At 41.4% G+C, this 19,244-nt stretch overlaps 1 protein-coding gene across 2 annotated transcripts in view; it reads left to right on the forward strand.

Annotated features, from left to right (window-relative positions):
- The first annotated feature begins 3,607 nt into the window (after positions 1-3,607).
- Positions 3,608-19,244, forward strand: part of KLF9 (KLF transcription factor 9) — a 35,420-nt gene continuing 19,783 nt past the window's right edge. The window contains exons 1-2 of one of the 2 annotated variants that reach the window (XM_088130534.1): positions 3,608-11,742; positions 12,123-12,612. In XM_088130534.1, the coding sequence (XP_087986660.1) occupies positions 11,356-11,742; positions 12,123-12,612 (877 nt within the window). In that variant the 5' untranslated portion in view covers positions 3,608-11,355. Of the gene's footprint in view, positions 12,613-19,244 lie in introns of both variants that reach the window. The other variant, XM_088130535.1, reaches the window with a different exon arrangement.

Genomic DNA, 19,244 nt, shown 5'->3' on the forward strand with positions numbered 1-19,244 from the left:
GAGAGCCGAGGAGAGGAAGGAGGTGACTGCCGCCGCCGCCGCGGCTGCTAGGCGGGAGCGGAGGGAACGGAGGGGGTGTGTGACAGGCGGCAAGGGATGTGGTGGGCGGCCGGGGAGGAAGCGAAACGGCGGGGGAGGAAGCGCGGGCAAGAGGGGGAGGAATGGAGGAGACAAATAGAGAAAGTGGAGGAACGGGGCGGCGGGGAAAGAGCGTTGATGTCACGCCGCGCAGGGGGAGATCTAAAATAATGTGAGGAGGGGGCGTGTGCCTCAAGTGTTGAGGCGAAGACTATCATTTGCCAGAACAGCCTGTTTCCTTCCAGAATCCGGTTTTCTCTACAGATATTTTCATTCTTGTCGCCGCTCCACAGATCTCCTTTCATCAAAGTCACCCCACCCACCGAGCCCCCAAACGCTCTTGCTTGAGCAAGGATCCCCGGGCGCGCCCGGACTCAGTTCCTGAAGGTCCCCTTTGGAAAGGGGCCAGTGGGCGTGGGTTGGTGTGTGCGCGAGCAGGTTGGATCGGACACGTTTTCGGTCACCTCCAGAAAGAAAAAGGGGCAACTAACAGAGGGCAACCACCCTGGATATTGCCGGACGGGAAATGGACGGAGCAGCTTTTATATATTTGAGCGAGAAGGGGAGGAGGAGGAAAGGCGAGAAAAGGAGGGAGGGATCGGGGCGGGGGAGGAGGGTGGAACACACTGTTAAAACACACACATACACAGCTTCAGGAAATGCATCAATCTGAGTCACAGGGAAAAGCTACGGGGGGGGGGGAAGCTCCACAGTATACAGATAGTTGCAAATGTGTCATTTGCGTACATGCATGGCACAATAGAAGGCGATGCAGGGGGCGGGTTTAAAAAAAAACAGAAGAACCCCTGGGGTTAAATACCTCTGTGTCTAATCGTTCTATTTATAAATATACACCAGTTTAGGTTCATTTACTTATTTTATTGAGCCGGCGTGCTTGGTGTGACAAAAAGTCTTCCACCACCACAAGGGTGTGCTTGCATGCATGTGCGTGCGTGTAAAAGGGTGGAGTTCGCTACCTCAAAATACCTTGTTGCACCAGAGGCTTTCCAAACATTTGCATTTCATATAAACTGCTATTACACTGAGAACGGGAAGGGCGCGGTGTAGGTGGCACTCTATTTACCTCACGCGAATATTACAGGCTGTCAACTCATATTTGCCACTGAAAAGAACAAGCACCAGTGCCAGTATCTATGAAGGGTCAGAGAGGATGTCTGAAAGGAGCCTCCTTCAGCCCCGAAGCGGAAAAGGGGAGAACATAATCCAGCATTTACACTGGATGACACCAGCATGGCTCCTGGCCAGAAGTCACGCAACTACCTTAGCTGTTACTTAGTTGCTCTTCTCTTTCCTCCCCATCCAAATCTCTCTTTTTTCTATCTGTTTCTGTCTGTCTTGGAGGTGTAGGTGCTAATTTCAGTGCAGCTCACGTGGGTCTGGACGCCCTGAGCTTCATGCACAAGCTGGGGGCGGGCTCACCAGCCCCCAATCTAGGGCAGTTTGTTCAACTGCAGTAAAGGGAGCTCGATGTTCCAGCAGCGAAGGGATTTCTGAGAACTGGGACTGTGTCCTCAGATGAACTCAACTCCTTCTCCTTCTCCTCCTCCCTCCTGCCGCCTGCAGAACAGCTTTAAAAGGGCAATGTCTGTACTTTTGCCTGAACAGCATGTGGCTCGGATGCACGTACATCTGCAGCCTGCAGTGCAGTCTATTGGTGCGGCCCCACCAGCGTTCGCTCTGCATTGAATAGTCGGAATTTGCTGCTGAACTTCTGTAAACAAAGTTATGTTCGGGGACACACCAGGAACTTCTGTGTGTTAGCTAGGAAGGTTATAAATGCAGCCATTTTCCTATCATGCAAGCAACAAAGCTTGCTTCCTTGCTTCTGTTCCAAAGGAGAATTGTTCTAACTGCATGACAGAGGACAACTTCAACTCTGCCCCATCATTACAGGATGTTCTGTTGTTTTGCAAATTTCCTGTGCAGGTACCTTTCTTGAAACATCTGCCTTTACAGGCACCCTACTAAATCCTGATGAAATAGCTTTCTTATCTGCTTTGCCTCACCAGTGACATTAGTATCAGTTCTCCCTAAGTCTCCCTCTCAAGGTATTCTTTTCTTCCCCACCCAATTGTTTTGGAATATTCTTCTGATAATTATGCGCCAGATCTTATCTATTTTCCCCCCTCATAACCTTTGTACATGAGGCCTTCCTCATATAGGAAGCAGTAACTCAGCAAACAAAAAGTAGAGAAGGGTTTGTCTTGCATTTCCAGATGCAGCTTTCGATCCTGTAAATAGATCAGATTAGTCTTTTTTTAAAGAAACAGTCTATCCCAGGGATGTCTTGGATACTAGTTTAGGACATTCTGGATGCACGTATTATTAAACAGCACAAACAAATAGCCTGTATATGCACTTTATATAATTATGAAATACATAGTTACAACTTTTAGCATCCTAGTTTTATCTTGTAATAAAATAGATAATTATGTGTGCAAATCACGCATCTACCTCAGTCTTCCCCAACCCCTAAACTTTCCAGTTATACTGTACTATAGTCAAACATCAGCCTGCATCTGGAGGGATGAATGAACAGACTACATAGGTAACAGGAAAATGAAATTAAAATTGGAACAGGAGTAACAAGCACACTTGTGTTGTTATTTTTTACCTCATTTGGGCCATTTCCTCCCTTATGCTTTATAGTATCTTGTAATATCTCATAGGTGTTTTAAAGCTGTCCTCATTTTTGTTATATAGGCACAGCAATGGTTGGATAATGCCATAAATTGCCAGTCAGGAAATGGCCTTGGTTAAGAGCTAGGCCAGAAAACTGTCTGCTCATGTGGCTAAGTACTGTTTCATTCACTTCCCTAATAGCATCTTGCCTACAAAACAACAGGCCAGCTTTATCAGCTTCACAAAATTATTCTAAATATGACCAAGATAACCACTGCAAAGCATTTTGCATATTAGCATCATTAAAAATATAATATAGGAACATTCGTAAGGCACATGCAAATGTGTGAAATACATACATAAGCAGATTGTAAAACTGCTTATAAATTTGTTTTGGTAAGTCACAATAGATTCTAAAAGACTCTGAAAGAAAGATAATTAACAGTGCATGTCAACTTGGAAGTAAAGCTTATTGATTTCAATTGAACTTACAGATAAGTGGTTATCAGGCCACAGTCTTCCAGAATAGATTTATCTACTCAGAAATGGCCCAGAGAATTCAATAGACCTCACTCCCACATAAGTGTGTACAGAATTATAATATACACACCTAGGGAGGAAGTAAGAAAGACTTGTTTTAAAATAAACATGTGCATATTAATCAATAAAGGCTTCAATTCTACAGTATTTTTTAAAGGTCTTTGTGCTCTAAAAATGTTACTGTATGGTCCAGATTTAATGATAAACTCAGTGACCAACTTAATTTTATATAGATAATTGTATTTATCATATGGATCTTCCCTTTTTGTTAATTGGTTTGGGGGGAGGGGGTTATCTTTCATTTAACCACTATAATATTTGGGGGGGGGGTGTTCTTCACTATATTATCATATTTAATGTAGACTTTTCTTTTGCGTGTCACCATTTTAACAATAAAAAAATATTTTTAAAAAACCCTAAGTCTTCAGTCCCAATAATTTGAATTATACAGTTAAGGAGGATTAAGTCAAACATGCCATAAACTAACTACACATGCTAAGCTTGCACAATGCCCTAGGATAAAATGTGGTTAGATAAATTATGATTGTTTCACGCATTATTCATAAGGCAAACAATTGTGGTTTAGTGTACTGTTACATTAAGGATATAAATATGCAATTAATTAACATGAGGATGTGAAAAATAATAAGAAGGAGATTTAACCTTTCTCTTCCCAACTGTAATGTTAATAAAAATATTTTTTTCCAATCTAATTGCTAGTTGCAATAGATGGAGAGAGCAGTGTTAATCAGAACCATGGCTGGACATAGAAAGGTTAAACCTGCCATCCCTCCACATTACAATCACAATAATAATGGAAACTCAGATTATTATTTTTAATTCACCTGATATGACTGCAAACACTATTAATATAATATGTATCCATACTTTAAAACAAGAGATCCATCTTCAAATTACCCCTTGGCCATGAAGCTTATTTGATGGATCAGTCACTATCTTTCAGCCTAATTTGTGGGACTGCAAGGCTAAGTGAAAGAAGAGTTCCCTGAGTTGGGTAGAACAGCTATGAGATTGACATGCTGTGTAAGCTGCTATAACAGAGGCAGGTGAATGAAGTGCTATTATAAATTTAGATTTAATATTTGATGCAATGTGGCCTAGCAGTCTCTGAATCATAAACATTCTGCCTACCAAGACCCATGGTTCCTTGTCTTACTTTCATTTAAATTATACCACAATATATCTGTTTGTGTGTGAGTGTGTGTCAGGGAGCATGAAGACAGGCATGAAACTTCTATAAGTTCCTATTAAGGGCACAGAGGCATTTTAAGTTACTGAGGGATCTTGATAGGCCATCAAGTTTTGGGATGTTTTGAAGGAAGTACATACTTCCTGTTCAAAATTTTCTTGTCATATATCTAGCAATAACATAGCTCTAACAACCCATGGAGTGCTTGAATGTTCAAACCATAGGTTCTTCTCCCTCTGTCAGTCCCTCTAAGATGTCTGAGGCTCCACCATTATCAATTTTCTTAAATAAATTTTGAAGAGTTTATAGTTTGTTAATGATTACCTATATATTCCTAATCCATGTTGGTGTTTGTACATAAATATTAAGAAATAGATGGTGATAGATAGATGTGTATTATTGTATTATTCACATTTTACTGTTTGCACATCAGCTTGTGACAATTTTAGGACTTGGACTTGAAATCAAGTTTAGGAATTTTCTAATAAATTATACAAGTTTACAATTATTTATTTGTCCACATTTGTATGCCACCTACTCATGTAATTCCAAGTGCTACACACGTGAAAAGATGGAATTTAAGACATGTCTGTGGGAAGGTAAAGCACAGGCAAAACCTTGAATATGGGACATTCCAATGGGGTTATTGTGGGAAGATTTCAAATAATTATTAACTCTCATCTTTAAAAACAAAAAGAAAGATATATAATGGTTATTGAGGAACACAGAATGATACATGAACCTCAACAGCAATCTCTTATCTATATTATCTGTGAATAAAGGAATGGGTACATAAAGATCTCAGATAGTGTAGTGTTGAGGGATTGGATGTTGTCAAGGATAACATGTAAGTCTTTTGACTGCTTCTGGGATGCTGATTTGCAAAATTGATTGTCATATAAGGATCTTTTTGTCACTCACACTATCCTAAAACCTTTCCATGAATGTCCAGACAGTAGCCCATCTTTTTGTGTACCTTGCTAATCCTACTGTGACTAGTTTAACAAATATTTGTAGATCATGGTTTCATGACTCACACAGAATTTCAAAAGACATCATTTGGGACCACCTCTAGAAGAAACTTAATTGCTAAATCTGTAGTCAGGCAGAGGTCTATATATATGATAAAAACTAAAAAATCTAAACAGTATCTAAAGAACAAAAGAATGGGACAGAGGAGGAACAATTAGGGGAAAAAAGTGCCAGTAGTCTAGGAAACATTAACTATGAATAAAAAAGACTTCCTGAGCTGCTATATAGTTCTTAAAAGTATGTTATTCTGGTTCCTAGGTTAGCATATTTAACATAACCCTGCTGGAATCATTAAACATGTTGTAAATTAGAATCACATGTGTCTAAAGTGCTATTTATATCTGAAGCTATCTTTATTTAAAGAAAAACATCCCAAGTTTTTATGGCTATGAAATCACTATTCCAATTCAGGGAAAATCCTTATCTCATAAAAATATAATGAAGTCTAAAGTACAAAAGGAATTGCCCACTGCCAGCTTATATTTACTTGCATGGCTAGACTGAGCTCAAGCAACCAGCAGCCAATGAAGACCGAGATGCACTTTCTCTAATAGGCAAAATATGTACATACAAGTACACTGCTTTTCACTCATTTGCTCACTTAGGAACAAACTGTAATCAGAATTGAATCATGTATAGTCTTATTTGTTTTCCTTTTCATATAATGCAGCTGTAGAGCAGAACTAGTCCACAGTATAGCATAAGATGCCTTTGGCCGAGTTAGCCAGGCAGGTTGCTTCAGATCTGCGCTGAAGAATCTTGGACAGTTCAAAGCAGAGATTTTTTTTTTTTGGTTTATTATGAGTCAAACTACAACTTGGAGATTCTATCCTTCCTTATTTATTTATTATTTAATTTCTTGTCCTGTCCAAGGTGGCTAATAACACTCAAAATTTAAAAACACACATCTAAATAACACGTAAAACGAACTAGTAAAAACAACACAGATCCTTTCAAATGGCAAGAGCAGCAGCTGAGAAAACATATCCACTTGACAGGTGAAAGGTCTCTCTCTCTCTCCCTCCCTCCCTCTCTTTTTCTCTCTGTAAAAAAGATTATTCCTGAGGGTAGAAGAACACCAGAAGGGAGGCTAAACAGATCTCTCTAGGCTTTTGGAAGAGCCTTCAAGGGGTATGCCGTTGTCATGAAACTGAACATCCATCACCTCCCAGTCAACTTTGGCTTTTTGCACTGTCTGCACTGGAAAGTCTGAGGCTATTGGAGACATCTGTCTTAGACATGTAATCTCCGGAGTGCCAAAGTTATGGGACTCTGGGTCAGTCAGATAGCTGGCTGTGCTAAGTGGGAACGATGGGTGTTGTAATTCAAAACACCAAGTGTTATCATAGGCAGTGTTTATGTCTCTTGGAAAGTATCAATGGGACGTGATGCACCTATCCTGTCCAATGACTTTTTAAAATAAACATGTAATAATGTAATATCTTGCATTAAAGTACATTATTACATTACTCATTTAAATATACTTGACATGAATTGACTAAACTTTTAGCTCCATGAGTCAATACTTTCAAAAAGATGTGTTTTCTTGTATTTATTTGGAGGAAAATCTTAACAATAAGTCCAACTGTAACAGAATTCACAAAAAGTAATTAGTGTGTAGACAAGGAATGGACTTATAAAATAGATCAAATCAATTTCTTTTGCATTATACTAGCCAGTTCGTTTCCCTCCCTTTGGCACTAGGTATAAAATAAAATTTTGTCAGAACATCTTAACCATCCCAGTACCATCTTGAAGAATTCTCTTATTTATATATTCTATATATCCTTTTTCTAAGTATCACCAAATTTAATTATTTTAAAGTAATGGAAGAAAACTTTGGGCAAGTTAAGCATCACTGCCTCTTAAGTGGAAGGCAATGTTGCAGAAGCTTTCTCTTGTCTCAAGCAATCTCTTCTTTGAATGAAACTACACAATGCCATATTTTCATAATGGTGAATGAAAGAAAGAAAAATACTTCCAGACAAAACTAGAGAGGTTAGATTACTTTGCTCAACTTATTTTCATTTATTGTTGTTCAAAATGTTTGCTATAAAGTCTACTATTTGATCAAGTATAGCAGCCATATATAGCTGTTATACCTGCTTAACCATTCAACAGTAGTGAATGTATAACTACTCCTTCCTAAATAAGAATACTTAATAAAAATACACACAAAAAGCAATTTTTGTCCCACATGCTCATCTACAAACATTATTTCAACCATGAAGAAGAATTGTATTCTAATTAAGAATTTGTTTTATTTTAAGAATTGCATTAATGCCTTTGAGTCAGTGTTGACTCCTAGTGACAATGTGGACTAGTCCCTGCAGTTTTCTTGGCAAGATTTAAGAAGGGGTTTGCTATTGCTTTCTTCCTAGGGCTGAGAGAGAGTGACTGGCCAAAGATCATCCAGCTGGCTTCATGCCTAAGGAAGGAAAAGAACTCGATCTCCCAGTTTCTAGCCTGGTGCCTTAACCACTACACCAAACTGTCATGTTTTTATTATTACAAATATTTATATCAGGAGGTACATACAATGAAGCTCCAGAGCCCTTGAAAGCTTTGACCAGACCTCAATGTTCCTTCAGAATTGGTGCTAAATTATTGTTTTTAATGTGAATGGAGGGAAACGTATTAAATAGTGGGGAGTAATCATACAGATACAAACTGGAGCTCTGGCAAGAAAATCCAATGTTTATAGCAAAAACTTTCTTCCAACAACCTAAAAAACAAGTCTACAATTTTGACATCACCAGATGTACAACCCTGAAATAAATAGACTATATATTCTCTAAGTAAAGATAGAGAAGTTCTATTCAATAAGCAAAAACAAGAACTGGGGTTGACTGCAGCTCAGACCACAAACTTCTTGCAAAATTACAACTAAAGGAAACAAAGCAAATCAGACCAACAAGACAAACCTCAGCAATATTCCACATGACTATGTGATAAAGGTAAATAACAGATTAAATGGGTTAGATTTTATAAATAGACTACCGGAAAAACTATGAACTGAAATTCATGACCTAATAAAAATAAAGCAGACAATACCGCACAATATAAAATGGAAAAGAAGGCTCTCTGCTGATAGGTTGAAAATAGCTGAAGAAACATGGAAAGCAGGGAGCAATAGAAACAGAAAAATCTGCCCAATTTATACACTGAGTTCCAGAGTACAGCAAGAAGAATCAAACATATCTAAGTAAGCAATGTAAAGAAACTGAAGGTAAGAACTGAATGGAAAGGATAAGAGATTTATTTAAGAAAATAATAAAACCAAAGAGTTCCTTTTATACATAAATGGCTACGATAAAAAACAAAGTAAAAGGCAAAAGGCAAAGATCTAAGAGTGAAAGAAGATATAAAGAAGAGATGGTGCAAATAGAAAGTGAAACCGCCCCTTCCCTAAGTCAAAAATCTATGACACATACAATCAGGACAGTCATTCTAGAAAGTGAAGTTAAATGGACCCTAAACAAGTTATGAGGAATAAAACTGCAGAAATTGATGATATATCAGTTGAACTGTTTAAAACATTGTAAGATAATGCAATAAAAGAAAGTGTGGAACACACAGCAATGGCCGAGGGCCTGGAAGAATCCATTTATATTCTAGTACCAAAAAGGCAGTGCTGAAGATTGCTTGCATTACCAAACAATTAAATCAGTCTCACATTTTGATAAGATAGTGGTCAAGATTTTGCAATCCAGGCAGATATATGAAACAAAAGCTTCTAGATGAATGAGCTGGATATAGAAAAGCAGAGGCACTCAAGTTCACATTGCTAATCAGCAGTGGATAATGGAAAAGGAAAGGAAGTTCCAAAAAGATATCAATTGTTACTTCGCTGATTATACGAAGGCTTTTGATTGTGTAGGCCACAACAAACAATGGATAGCCTTTAAAAACAGGGGTATATTCTTGGCCACCTTATTTGCATATTGAAGAATTTGTAAGATAACTAGGAAGCAACAGTTAAATTATATAGCAACTGAATGGTCCAGAAGAAAGAAAGATTGGCTCTCAGTTCAACACTCAGTTAAAACAGTCTCCTCCTGAAAGCACTGAAAGCTAAACTTAAACACTTTAGACATATAATGCAAGGGCCAGAGTAATTGGAGAAGACTCTGAAGCTTGTAAAAATCAAAGGCAACTGAAACAAGATGGTTAAATGTAGCCACTGAGTTGATGAGAAATCAAAGAAGCATTTACTAACAGATAATCCCAGAAATGTATGATGGCTGTTGGGTCACAGAGTCAGAAGTGACTCAATGAATAACAACAATCATATTAACTTAATTAATGGGCTTTTTTTCCAGTGAATTCCATCCTATATTTTTTGGTGTGTTGTTTGTTGATTGAAAGGGCAAAGGATAAAATTTCCCTTTTTAACTCTTTATGCTCACCTTACTTTTGATGCCACGGACTGTGACTAGTAGATATTTGCTATAATATGTGTAACGTTAAATGAGAGTGAACTTTTATTGCAATTGGATTTATTGTATAAGATTCGTAGCCAAATTATTCTTTATATTCTTACTCTTGCTGCAAAGTGTATGGGGGTACCTTTTACCTCCCTTTTTCTTTTTTGCAAAAATCCAGATGACCACTAGTTGACAAGGAAGCATTAAGAATGTTCTGTATCAAATTTTATAGCGCAAATTTCTCTGAGGCCTGAACTGTTCACTTATTCACAATAACAAGAGAAACAGCCATTAAGTTTCTCTTTCTTTGCTAAGCTTTTTTCCTCCCAGCTTCTAAATTTTTGCCCTACTTGTTGCATTAATATTAATATGTTTTTTCTTGGCAGCTTTCTCAAGGCAAGGGGTGTATATCTATTTATTGCCACACTGGTCATTCCATAGCACACAAAATATGCCATCTTGGAATCTTTTTGTTTTGAATCAGTGATTTGAAGATTCACACCCTATATTCAATTGTAAAATGTGTGTGTGAACTAAATATAGGGATATTACTGCGATTACACAATCTCTTTTCCCCGACCCCCTCTTCCTCTCCATCCCAAAGAATACTAAAGTTTTTATTTTACTTTCAAAACACTTTTTTCTAACTACAGTAGTGCTCAGACCTAAGTTTACAAGTGAAGCCTGCTTGGAATGTATTTTTCATTGGTGGAGCCAATGTTAGTGACATCAGCCAAAGCACTTTTGATTGGTCAGCTGGTTGCTGGGACTATAAGGGCTTTCAGTGAGCCAGTTAACCCGATTTCTGCCGGGAGCGCAAACTTGGAGTCCTGGCTAGCTGAGCGTGCGGCAGTTATCCCTGGAGAGAAAAGACGCGAGCGGGAGCGGGATCTGATGGGTCCTCGCACCCGGGATGGCCGACGCCCCGCCCAACGGGCCATTCAGAGGCAAAATGCACGCTGCTCCGTGCTTCCAAACCTCGGTGCCGCTGGAATAAACTCTCCCGCCTTTCCCTTAGTTGCCCTTTTAAGTGGGGGCTGCAAGGCGTCGGGAGTAGCACGAGGCACCGGGAGGAAACCTTAGGATTGGCCGAGGTCCCCGTCTGTAGACACACCTCTCATGCAAAAAGGGTCCTTCTGAGTGGAAGGAGGAGAAGGTAAACAGAGTTGAATCACTCTCCCGGCTGACCAATTGGGGGTGGAAGGGCGGAGGGGGGCTCGCTGGAAGAACCTTTTGCGTGATGGGCTTCTGCGAAATTGGTCCTGAGCAGGGCTGTGCTGGAACATTGAGGAGCCGTAGGCGAGGGGGGAGTGAGTCAGGCAGTGGGCAGATCCAGCCTCAGTCTGTGCTGCTGCTGCTGCTGCTGCGTAGAGTCCTCACGCTTGGGCTGATGTTTCAGCACCGCGCCTTCTGAGGACTGTGTGAATGCGCTGGAAAGCCTCGCGAAGCGGGGGCGGAGAAGCAAACGCGGCGGCGGCGGCGGCGGCGGCGGCGGCTTGGGTGCGCGGATTGCTGAGCTCTTCCCGTGCTCCTTTCGATTTTCTTCTTCTTTCCGTCCCCTCGCGGGGTGGGGAGGAGGAGGAGGAGGCGGAGGAGGCGGCGGCGAACAGGGAAAACTCCCTGCTGGTGCTACTTGGATTACTTGAAACCACCACTCGTGACCCTGTTTTCGGAAGAAGGGAGCCTCATCCTAGTCCAGCCTCAGAAGCGTGTCCGGGAGTGCATGACCCACGCGCAAAGCCTCACCGATTTGGAGTTCTCCGGCGTCCGTGGAGCGGGGGCGCGGGAAACGACGGCGACCGAGGTCAAAAGGTAGGCTAGCGGTGGTTCTCCTGGCTGGGAATTCCGGATGATCGTGGTTATGTAAACGCCGAGCCACGGCAGTGGATCCCTCCTGGCTGCAGCGGCATCCCACCCCACCCCACCTCCACCCGCGATCCGCAGCCTGAAGGCAAGGCGACAAGCCGCCTGGCGCTTGTAACACCGTCACCCCACCTACCCACCCTGCCCTTGGAGGGGGAGAGGGCGGCGGCGACAGGCAGGCAGCGCGGAAGAAGTTTTGCCCCGGGGCCCTCTTCCTTCTCCCCCGTCCTGCCCCTCCCCCTCTTAAATCTTTACCCCGGGCGGAAGGGGGGCTGACGGTCGCCTGCAAGATGTCAGCGGTGGCTTACATGGACTTCGTGGCTGCCCAGTGCTTGGTGTCCATTTCCAACCGCTCCGTGGCACAGTCAGACGTGACCCGAGAAGCCGAGGTCCTGAAGATGCCCGGGGAGGAAGCCGCCGCCGCCGCCGCCGCCGCCGTCGTGACCAAGGAAATGAACGACCCCCGGGACGCCTGGAAGGATTATTGCACGTTGGTGACCATCGCCAAAAGCTTGCTGGACTTGAACAAATACAGACCCCTCCCCGCCCCTTCCATCTGCAGTGACAGCGTGGAGAGCCCCGATGAGGATGTCGGGTCCGACAGCGACGTGACCACCGAGTCGGGGTCGAGCCCTTCCCACAGCCCGGCGGAGGGCCAGGAGGCTGGCCGCGGGCCGGGCGCCCTCGCGCTCCTGCACGGCGGAGGGCCGGCGAAAGGGAAGCTGGCCGCGGAAAAGAGACACAAGTGCCCCTACAGTGGCTGTGGCAAAGTGTACGGCAAGTCATCACACCTCAAAGCCCATTACCGAGTGCACACAGGTGAGCGGCACTTTCGCCCGGGGAGGGGGGTGCGGGCGGAGGGGAGGGTACGGCCGTGGCGAGGATCGCGGGGAGCCCAGGCGCCCGCGGCAGTCGGACCTGTTTGCGGAAAGATAAGGGCTCAGTTCTAGAAAGGGAAGCCGAGCTCCTCTCCCGCGGCGGCGGCTGCAACGACAGGCACTCGCTTTTCCTCCCCCTCCTTCAAGTATGTCGGTTGTCCTCATTTGAACCCTCTTTAAAATGCCGCGGTTGCCTTAGCTCTGCTCTTCTTGCCTGCCCATCTTCTCCCCTTCTAAGCCTTCTCTGAGTGCAGGCTGAATACATTTGGGTGCAGGAAGTTACTGCAAAGGACAAGTCCAAATGCTGTGGGTGGATGGAGGAGCTAAGGGTGTTTGAGTGGATGACACCCTACCGAATCTTTCATGCCCTCCCCTGTTCTGTAGATCGCTTACACTGAGCTGATCACACCAGTAGAGGAGCTGTTCAGTTCAGAAGCCTTCACTTGAGTCTGTAAAGGATGCTGGGGGAGGGGGCTGCGTGGGTCAAGTTTATAGGATTTTCTCCTGTTTTATAATTGCATGGTGGTCCTCCCCTTAACATTTCTCTTATCCATCGAAAGCTTCTCAGTACAGTGTTTGCATTTTTAGGAAATTCTAGACTGGGAGCCAACTTCATGTTTTCTTTGGCTGCCTCCTAAAGTAGCCTTTTTGATGCTATGCCTGGCTCAGCTCCTTTGGCACCTCTTGGTTCCATAAACTCTAACTGGGCGTGGCTGGGTTTGGTGGCTGTCGTGGACTGATGACGTATTTTTCAAATTCTCATGATTTATCGCACGTGGGCACTCGCTGGCTTTCAGTGCCTTGGGATGTAAGCGCAGGGGGTGGGGGGAAATAATGGCAGGAAAAGCAGAAGGCCCTGACACCCCAGTTTTTGGATAGTTTTGTTTAATGATGTCCAAATGCATGTAGTATGACACCATTTATCCTTTAAGAGAAACTCATTATTTTCATTCAGTCTTCAGTAACATGGCAGCTGTCTTCATTTGAGCCACTTGCATCATGTGCTGCCTAATTGCCTTCTTTTGTAGGCTTAGAAACTTGTTGAGTGCATCATCAGTAAGTTGCTTCTTCTAAGGGTATGTTTGCTTATTCTTGGTTTAAACCCCAGCAAGAAGTTATAATGGGTTATAATTCTGTGATTCTTAGTACATCTGGTACTGTCTTGCAGGCACAAGAAAGTGCATTCCTAGCACTTGGCGAATATGTTTAAAGATAAAAGCTGATTAGTATATTTAAAGAGAGCTTCTATGAAAGACCAAATGATTGGGGGAAATGAATGCCATCTTTTCCACCAAAGCACATTGTACCCAGTTGTTGTATGTGGGTGTGTTGGCAGCATCTGTGATCAAACATGAGGTGGTTAGTAAGCTTTGAAGATGACACATATGGCTACATATATTTATGGTACCTCATTGGCAAAACACACATCGGAACTTTAGCCTGATGCTTTGTTGGTTATGTGATTATAAAGTGGTAGACAAGGAGCTTGGTCTTGGGATGGTCGTATCTTCTGTTATCTGGTGCTTCCTTTGGTGGGGAAGAAAAAGAACCTAGGGGATAGTTGTAGTGTTCTGATAAATGGCCTGTTGAAGCAATGTGATGAGGAATTTCAATACCATCTTGGGAAATAAGTGACTTTCACTTGCTTTGTGAATATGTATTTTTCTGTGTGATATGTTCCCATTACTTGAAAACCAGACAAGAGTAGCAAGACTCAATGTTGCAAGTTGTTCCACAACCCAGATTATCTGTGAAACAGGCTATTTTATGTGCTAGTCTAGGTCATGTGAGTTAGGAGATGATGGAGAAGGTTAGTGTGATAGTATAGGAATGGGTCTGACTCCTTTCTTGTGATGAATATGTGATGCATATAATCTTAAAGTGCCTTGCATGGAGATGGGATAGTTGCTGCAGGGGCAAAACAGAAGCTCATAATCGTTAGCATTTTTCTAATAGATTACTTTCCTCAACATATATTAAAAGAAGTTGACTTGAAGAGAAGTAAATCTTCATTGTAGGAACCTAGTCATGATGCTACTGCTGTACACATTGGGTGCATTTTACTTTTGCCCAGGAGAGAGTGGCAAACTGGATTTTGGCTGAATTTCTATTATAGAGTCTTCCTGAATAATGTGTCACTTCTCTGGGAGAGAGTCTCAATGCTGTTTTCCTGTTCACGCAACTGGCATCATAAACTGTGCGGAATGGAAAATATACAGGAAAAGGAGTGTCGTGTGTCATTCAGCAGTGATTCCTGTGGTTAAAACCCATAACACAGGAAGGAAAGAGAATACGAGCATCAGCCTTTTTCTGTAGCATGGCAGAAATACCAAATAATTTGTAAAGACAGAGGTCAATTGTTGAGAATGCCCCACTAGTATCCTGAACTTAGGAAATACCAGTCCAGCACTAATCATTCTAATGAAGCAAGTCATTAAATTTTGTTATTTTCCAGCAACAGGAATTCAGAAAAGGAAAAGAAAGCAATATGGTGCAGTTCCCAGCTAACCTGAAGAACTGCACTATCAGAAATGCATTAAAAGTTCCCTTTTCCTACCTGGTTTATAGTCTCCTGATATCAACATCTGTACAGTGTTCTGAGAACTGTTGACTGACAATTACTATCTGCAAATTAGTAGTATTTGCATTATTTATTGACCTTCCACATTTTCTTATATTCACTTACAGTCGTGTGAAAAAGAAAGTACACCCTCTTTCAGTTCTATGGTTTTACGTATCAGGACATAATAAAAATCATCTGGTTCTTAGCAGTTCTCAAAAGTAGGTAAATAGAACCTCAGATGAACAACAACACATGACATATTGCACCATGCCATCATTTATTTTACAAAAATAAAGCCAAAATGGAGAAGCCATGTGTGAAAAACTAAGTACACCTTATGATTCAATAGCTTGTAGAACCACCTTTAGCAGCAATAACTTGAAGTAATTGTTTTTTGTATGACTTTATCAGGAGGAATTTTGGCCCACTGTTCTTTACAACATTGCTTCAGTTCATTGAGGTTTGCGGGCATTTCTTTATGCTCAGTTCTCTTGAGGTCCCGACACAGCATTTCAATCGGGTTGAGGTCTGGACTTTGACTGGGCCATTGCAACACCTTGATTCTTTTCTTTTTCAGCCATTCTGTTGTAGATTTGCTGGTGTGCTTGGGATCATTGTCCTGTTACATGACCCAGTGTCGGCCAAGCTTTAGCTGTCAGACAGATGGCCTCACATTTGACTCTAGAATACTTTGGTATACAGAGGAGTTCATGGTCAACTCAATGACTACAAGGTGCCCAGGTCCTGTGGCTGCAAAACAAGCTCAAATCATCACCCATCCACCACCGTGCTTGACGGTTGGTATGAGATGTTTGTGCTGATATGCTGTGTTTGGTTTTCGCCAAACGTGGCGCTATGCATTATGGCCAAACATCTCCCCATTGGTCTCATCTGTCCAAAGGACAGTGTTCCAGAAGTCTTGTGATTTGTTCAGATACAGCTTTGCAAACCTAAGCCGTGCTGCCATGTTCTTTTTATAGAGAAGAGGCTTTCTCCTGGCAACCCTTCCAAACAAACCATACTTGTTCAGTCTTTTTCTAATTGTACTGTCATGAACTTTAACATTTCACATGCTAACTGAGGCCTGTAGAGTCTGAGATGTAACTCTTGGATTTTTTGCAATTTCTGTGAGCATTGCACAGTCTGACCTTGGGGTGAATTTGCTGGGACGTCCACTCCTGGGAAGATTGGCAACTGTCTTGAATGTTTTCCACTTATGAATAATCTTCCTCACTGTAGAATGATGGACTTTAAATTGTTTGGAAATGGCCTTATAATCCTTCCCAGATTGATGAGCAGCAACAATTGCTTCTCTAAGATAATTGCTGTCTTTACTCTTTGGCATTGTGTTAACACATAGCTCAATGCTCGACCAGCAAACTCCTAAAACTTCGGCTGTTATAGAGGTAGTCACACTTGCTGATGATCAATTGATCAAGGACATTTGATTAGCAGTACCTGTCTGCTACTTAGCCGCTTCATACCTATGGAAGCAGTAAGGGTGTACTTAGTTTTTCACACATGGCTTCTCCATTTTGGCTTTCTTTTTGTAAAATAAATGATGACATCGTGTAATATGTCATGTGTTGTTGTTCATCTGAGGTTGTATTTACCTACTTTTGAGAACTGCTAAGGACCAGATGATTTTTATTATGTCCTGATACGTAAAACCATAGAACTGAAAGAGGGTGTACTTTCTTTTTCACACGACTGTATATTCTCCTTTAAATGTTGTGAATTCAAGGCTTTTCATCAAGAAGCTAGTTCAGAGAACAGCAAACAATCTACTATCAACTGGGCGGGGGGGGCTTGGGATGGAAATTAATAAATAGTATTCTCTATTTTGCTTTGAGGATGTGTTGTATCATTGAGTTATTTGCAGCAAATAGGTTTATAATTTGATTAGAAACTGCAGTGTTTAATATCTGAAATACTAATTTCCTTGGCTATCAAATTCCAATAGTCGCATGTAGGAATCAGAATTAATGTTACTTTTGGGAAAATATAACTCAGAGATATGCAGGTAGTCCTTGTTTAGCGACCACAATTGGGACTGGCAACTCGGTCATTAAGAGAAACCATGCCTGTGCTTATGATCTTACTTTAGCTTTCCTTTGCTTTCCAGACCTGTGAAGGTCGTAAATGTGAGGACTGGTCACAAAATTACTTTTTCATCATCATCATAACTGAATGGTCACTAAACGAGGCAGTTGCTAAACAAGAACTACCTGTAAATAGATAGATCACGGTGGTTGATCTCAACTAGTTGCTAACTTAAAATTCCCAGCATCCCTTACCATTGGCCCTGCTGACTGGAACTATAATAACCACATCTGAAGTGCCAGAGATTTCTCACTGCTCTTTTAGATCAAGATGTAGGATGACTATGGCCTAAGCAAATAAAACACTTGAATACAGCAAGCAGACTGAGAACCCACTTTTCACTTGTGCATTCCACATCTCCCTGGAGGCATTTCCTGACTGTTCTCTTCTGTCTTAGACTTTGTAACTGCTTTTAGTGTTTTCTTCATTTATATTATTAAACCCATATTTTCCCCAGTAAGGCTATAAGTAAGGCTATAGGTATATGTTGTACACTTTGATCCTGGGCATGGAAACACATTAACAAAATGGCCTTCACCAACCTGGCATGCTTCAGAGAAAGAAGGTGCCAGGTTGGGGATGGCTTAACTAAGTAATACGGAGATTATCGTGAAGTTTTGGCACTATCCATATGGACTCCAGAAGTGTGAAGGCTCTGAAATCATATTGCACCAATAATGCATGTGAGTTGTGCTGAATGTTTTCATGTAGGTTGTGGAAAATTTGGGTGAGGATGGGATGTGAAACTGAGAACAGACAGATGCTTTAGTTTCTAAGCCTGATCATGAAGAATTAAACATACTCTCAAGCTCTATTCTTCTTGCAGGGTTTTTATGGGCACATGTAGAAGGTATGCTTTTTAGAGGCCCATGGGGCCATTACAAGAAATAAAGGATGGTTTATCTTATGTGTATGGGAGTTTCCATATGGGGATTAAGTATTTAACAGTAATTTATTTACTTTAATTGCATCCTAGTCCTAACGCCATGATATTGTATTGTCCATATCACTGGTCCCAACTTTTTTACTCACACGGAGATATACATTATATTAATAGATGGATCATCAATATAATCTGGTAAACACAATGACTACATGAGATGACTAGCGTGTCAGTAAGCATTTCCTTTTGAAAAAAAATCTATTGCTAATGCAGGTATTATTAATCTGTGTGCCCTATTTCACTCTAGCTTTAATAGTGCATATATAAGTCCTGATTACAATTTACTATTTATGTAATCAATTTTTGTATTGCTTACTGCACTCAAAGTTTCCATAAAATGGACTGATATTTATTCACAACTAATGTTTTGAAGAGACAAATGTTCCTTCACATGAAATAGAGAACTAACACAGTCCAACCTAAGAAGGAAAATGTACATTGTGAAAGGAAGCAGTGAATGATAAGACCCATGCTTACCATCAGCTTCATCCTTTGACACCAAGGCTGGTAACTTTAATTGCTAGTCATGGACATTCTCCAGCTGCCAGAACTGTTGACATCTACCACATATGAGGAAAATCCTGCTTCTGCCATTGGGGCTTCTCCAGCTATGACAGCACATTGCAGGCAGCCAAATAATCAGCAACTCAGAAATCTCCTGGATTACAACATTAAGATTCTTATTATCTGACATTTCCATCTTGCCACCTACATGAAAATAGACACTTTGATCATATTTGGAAATATGAGGCTGCAAGAATGTTTGGAGCCAACCGATGTAACTTTTTTCCTGATGCAGGACATCAATCTTCAGCACACGTATTCTGTCCAATAAAAAAATTCTGGACCTGTTTCGTTCCTAGTCTGAAAACGAAATGAACAACTGGATCCGATTTCTCAATTCTAAAATCAGGAAAGCAAACAAAAGCAATATTCAGTATTTGAATAAATGTTTCCTGTATGG

The sequence above is a fragment of the Python bivittatus genome, unplaced genomic scaffold (assembly GCF_059951505.1).
Source record: "Python bivittatus isolate LINGU-HERP-01145 unplaced genomic scaffold, Pbiv_v1 ctg000850_np1212, whole genome shotgun sequence".
Taxonomy (NCBI): domain Eukaryota; kingdom Metazoa; phylum Chordata; class Lepidosauria; order Squamata; family Pythonidae; genus Python; species Python bivittatus.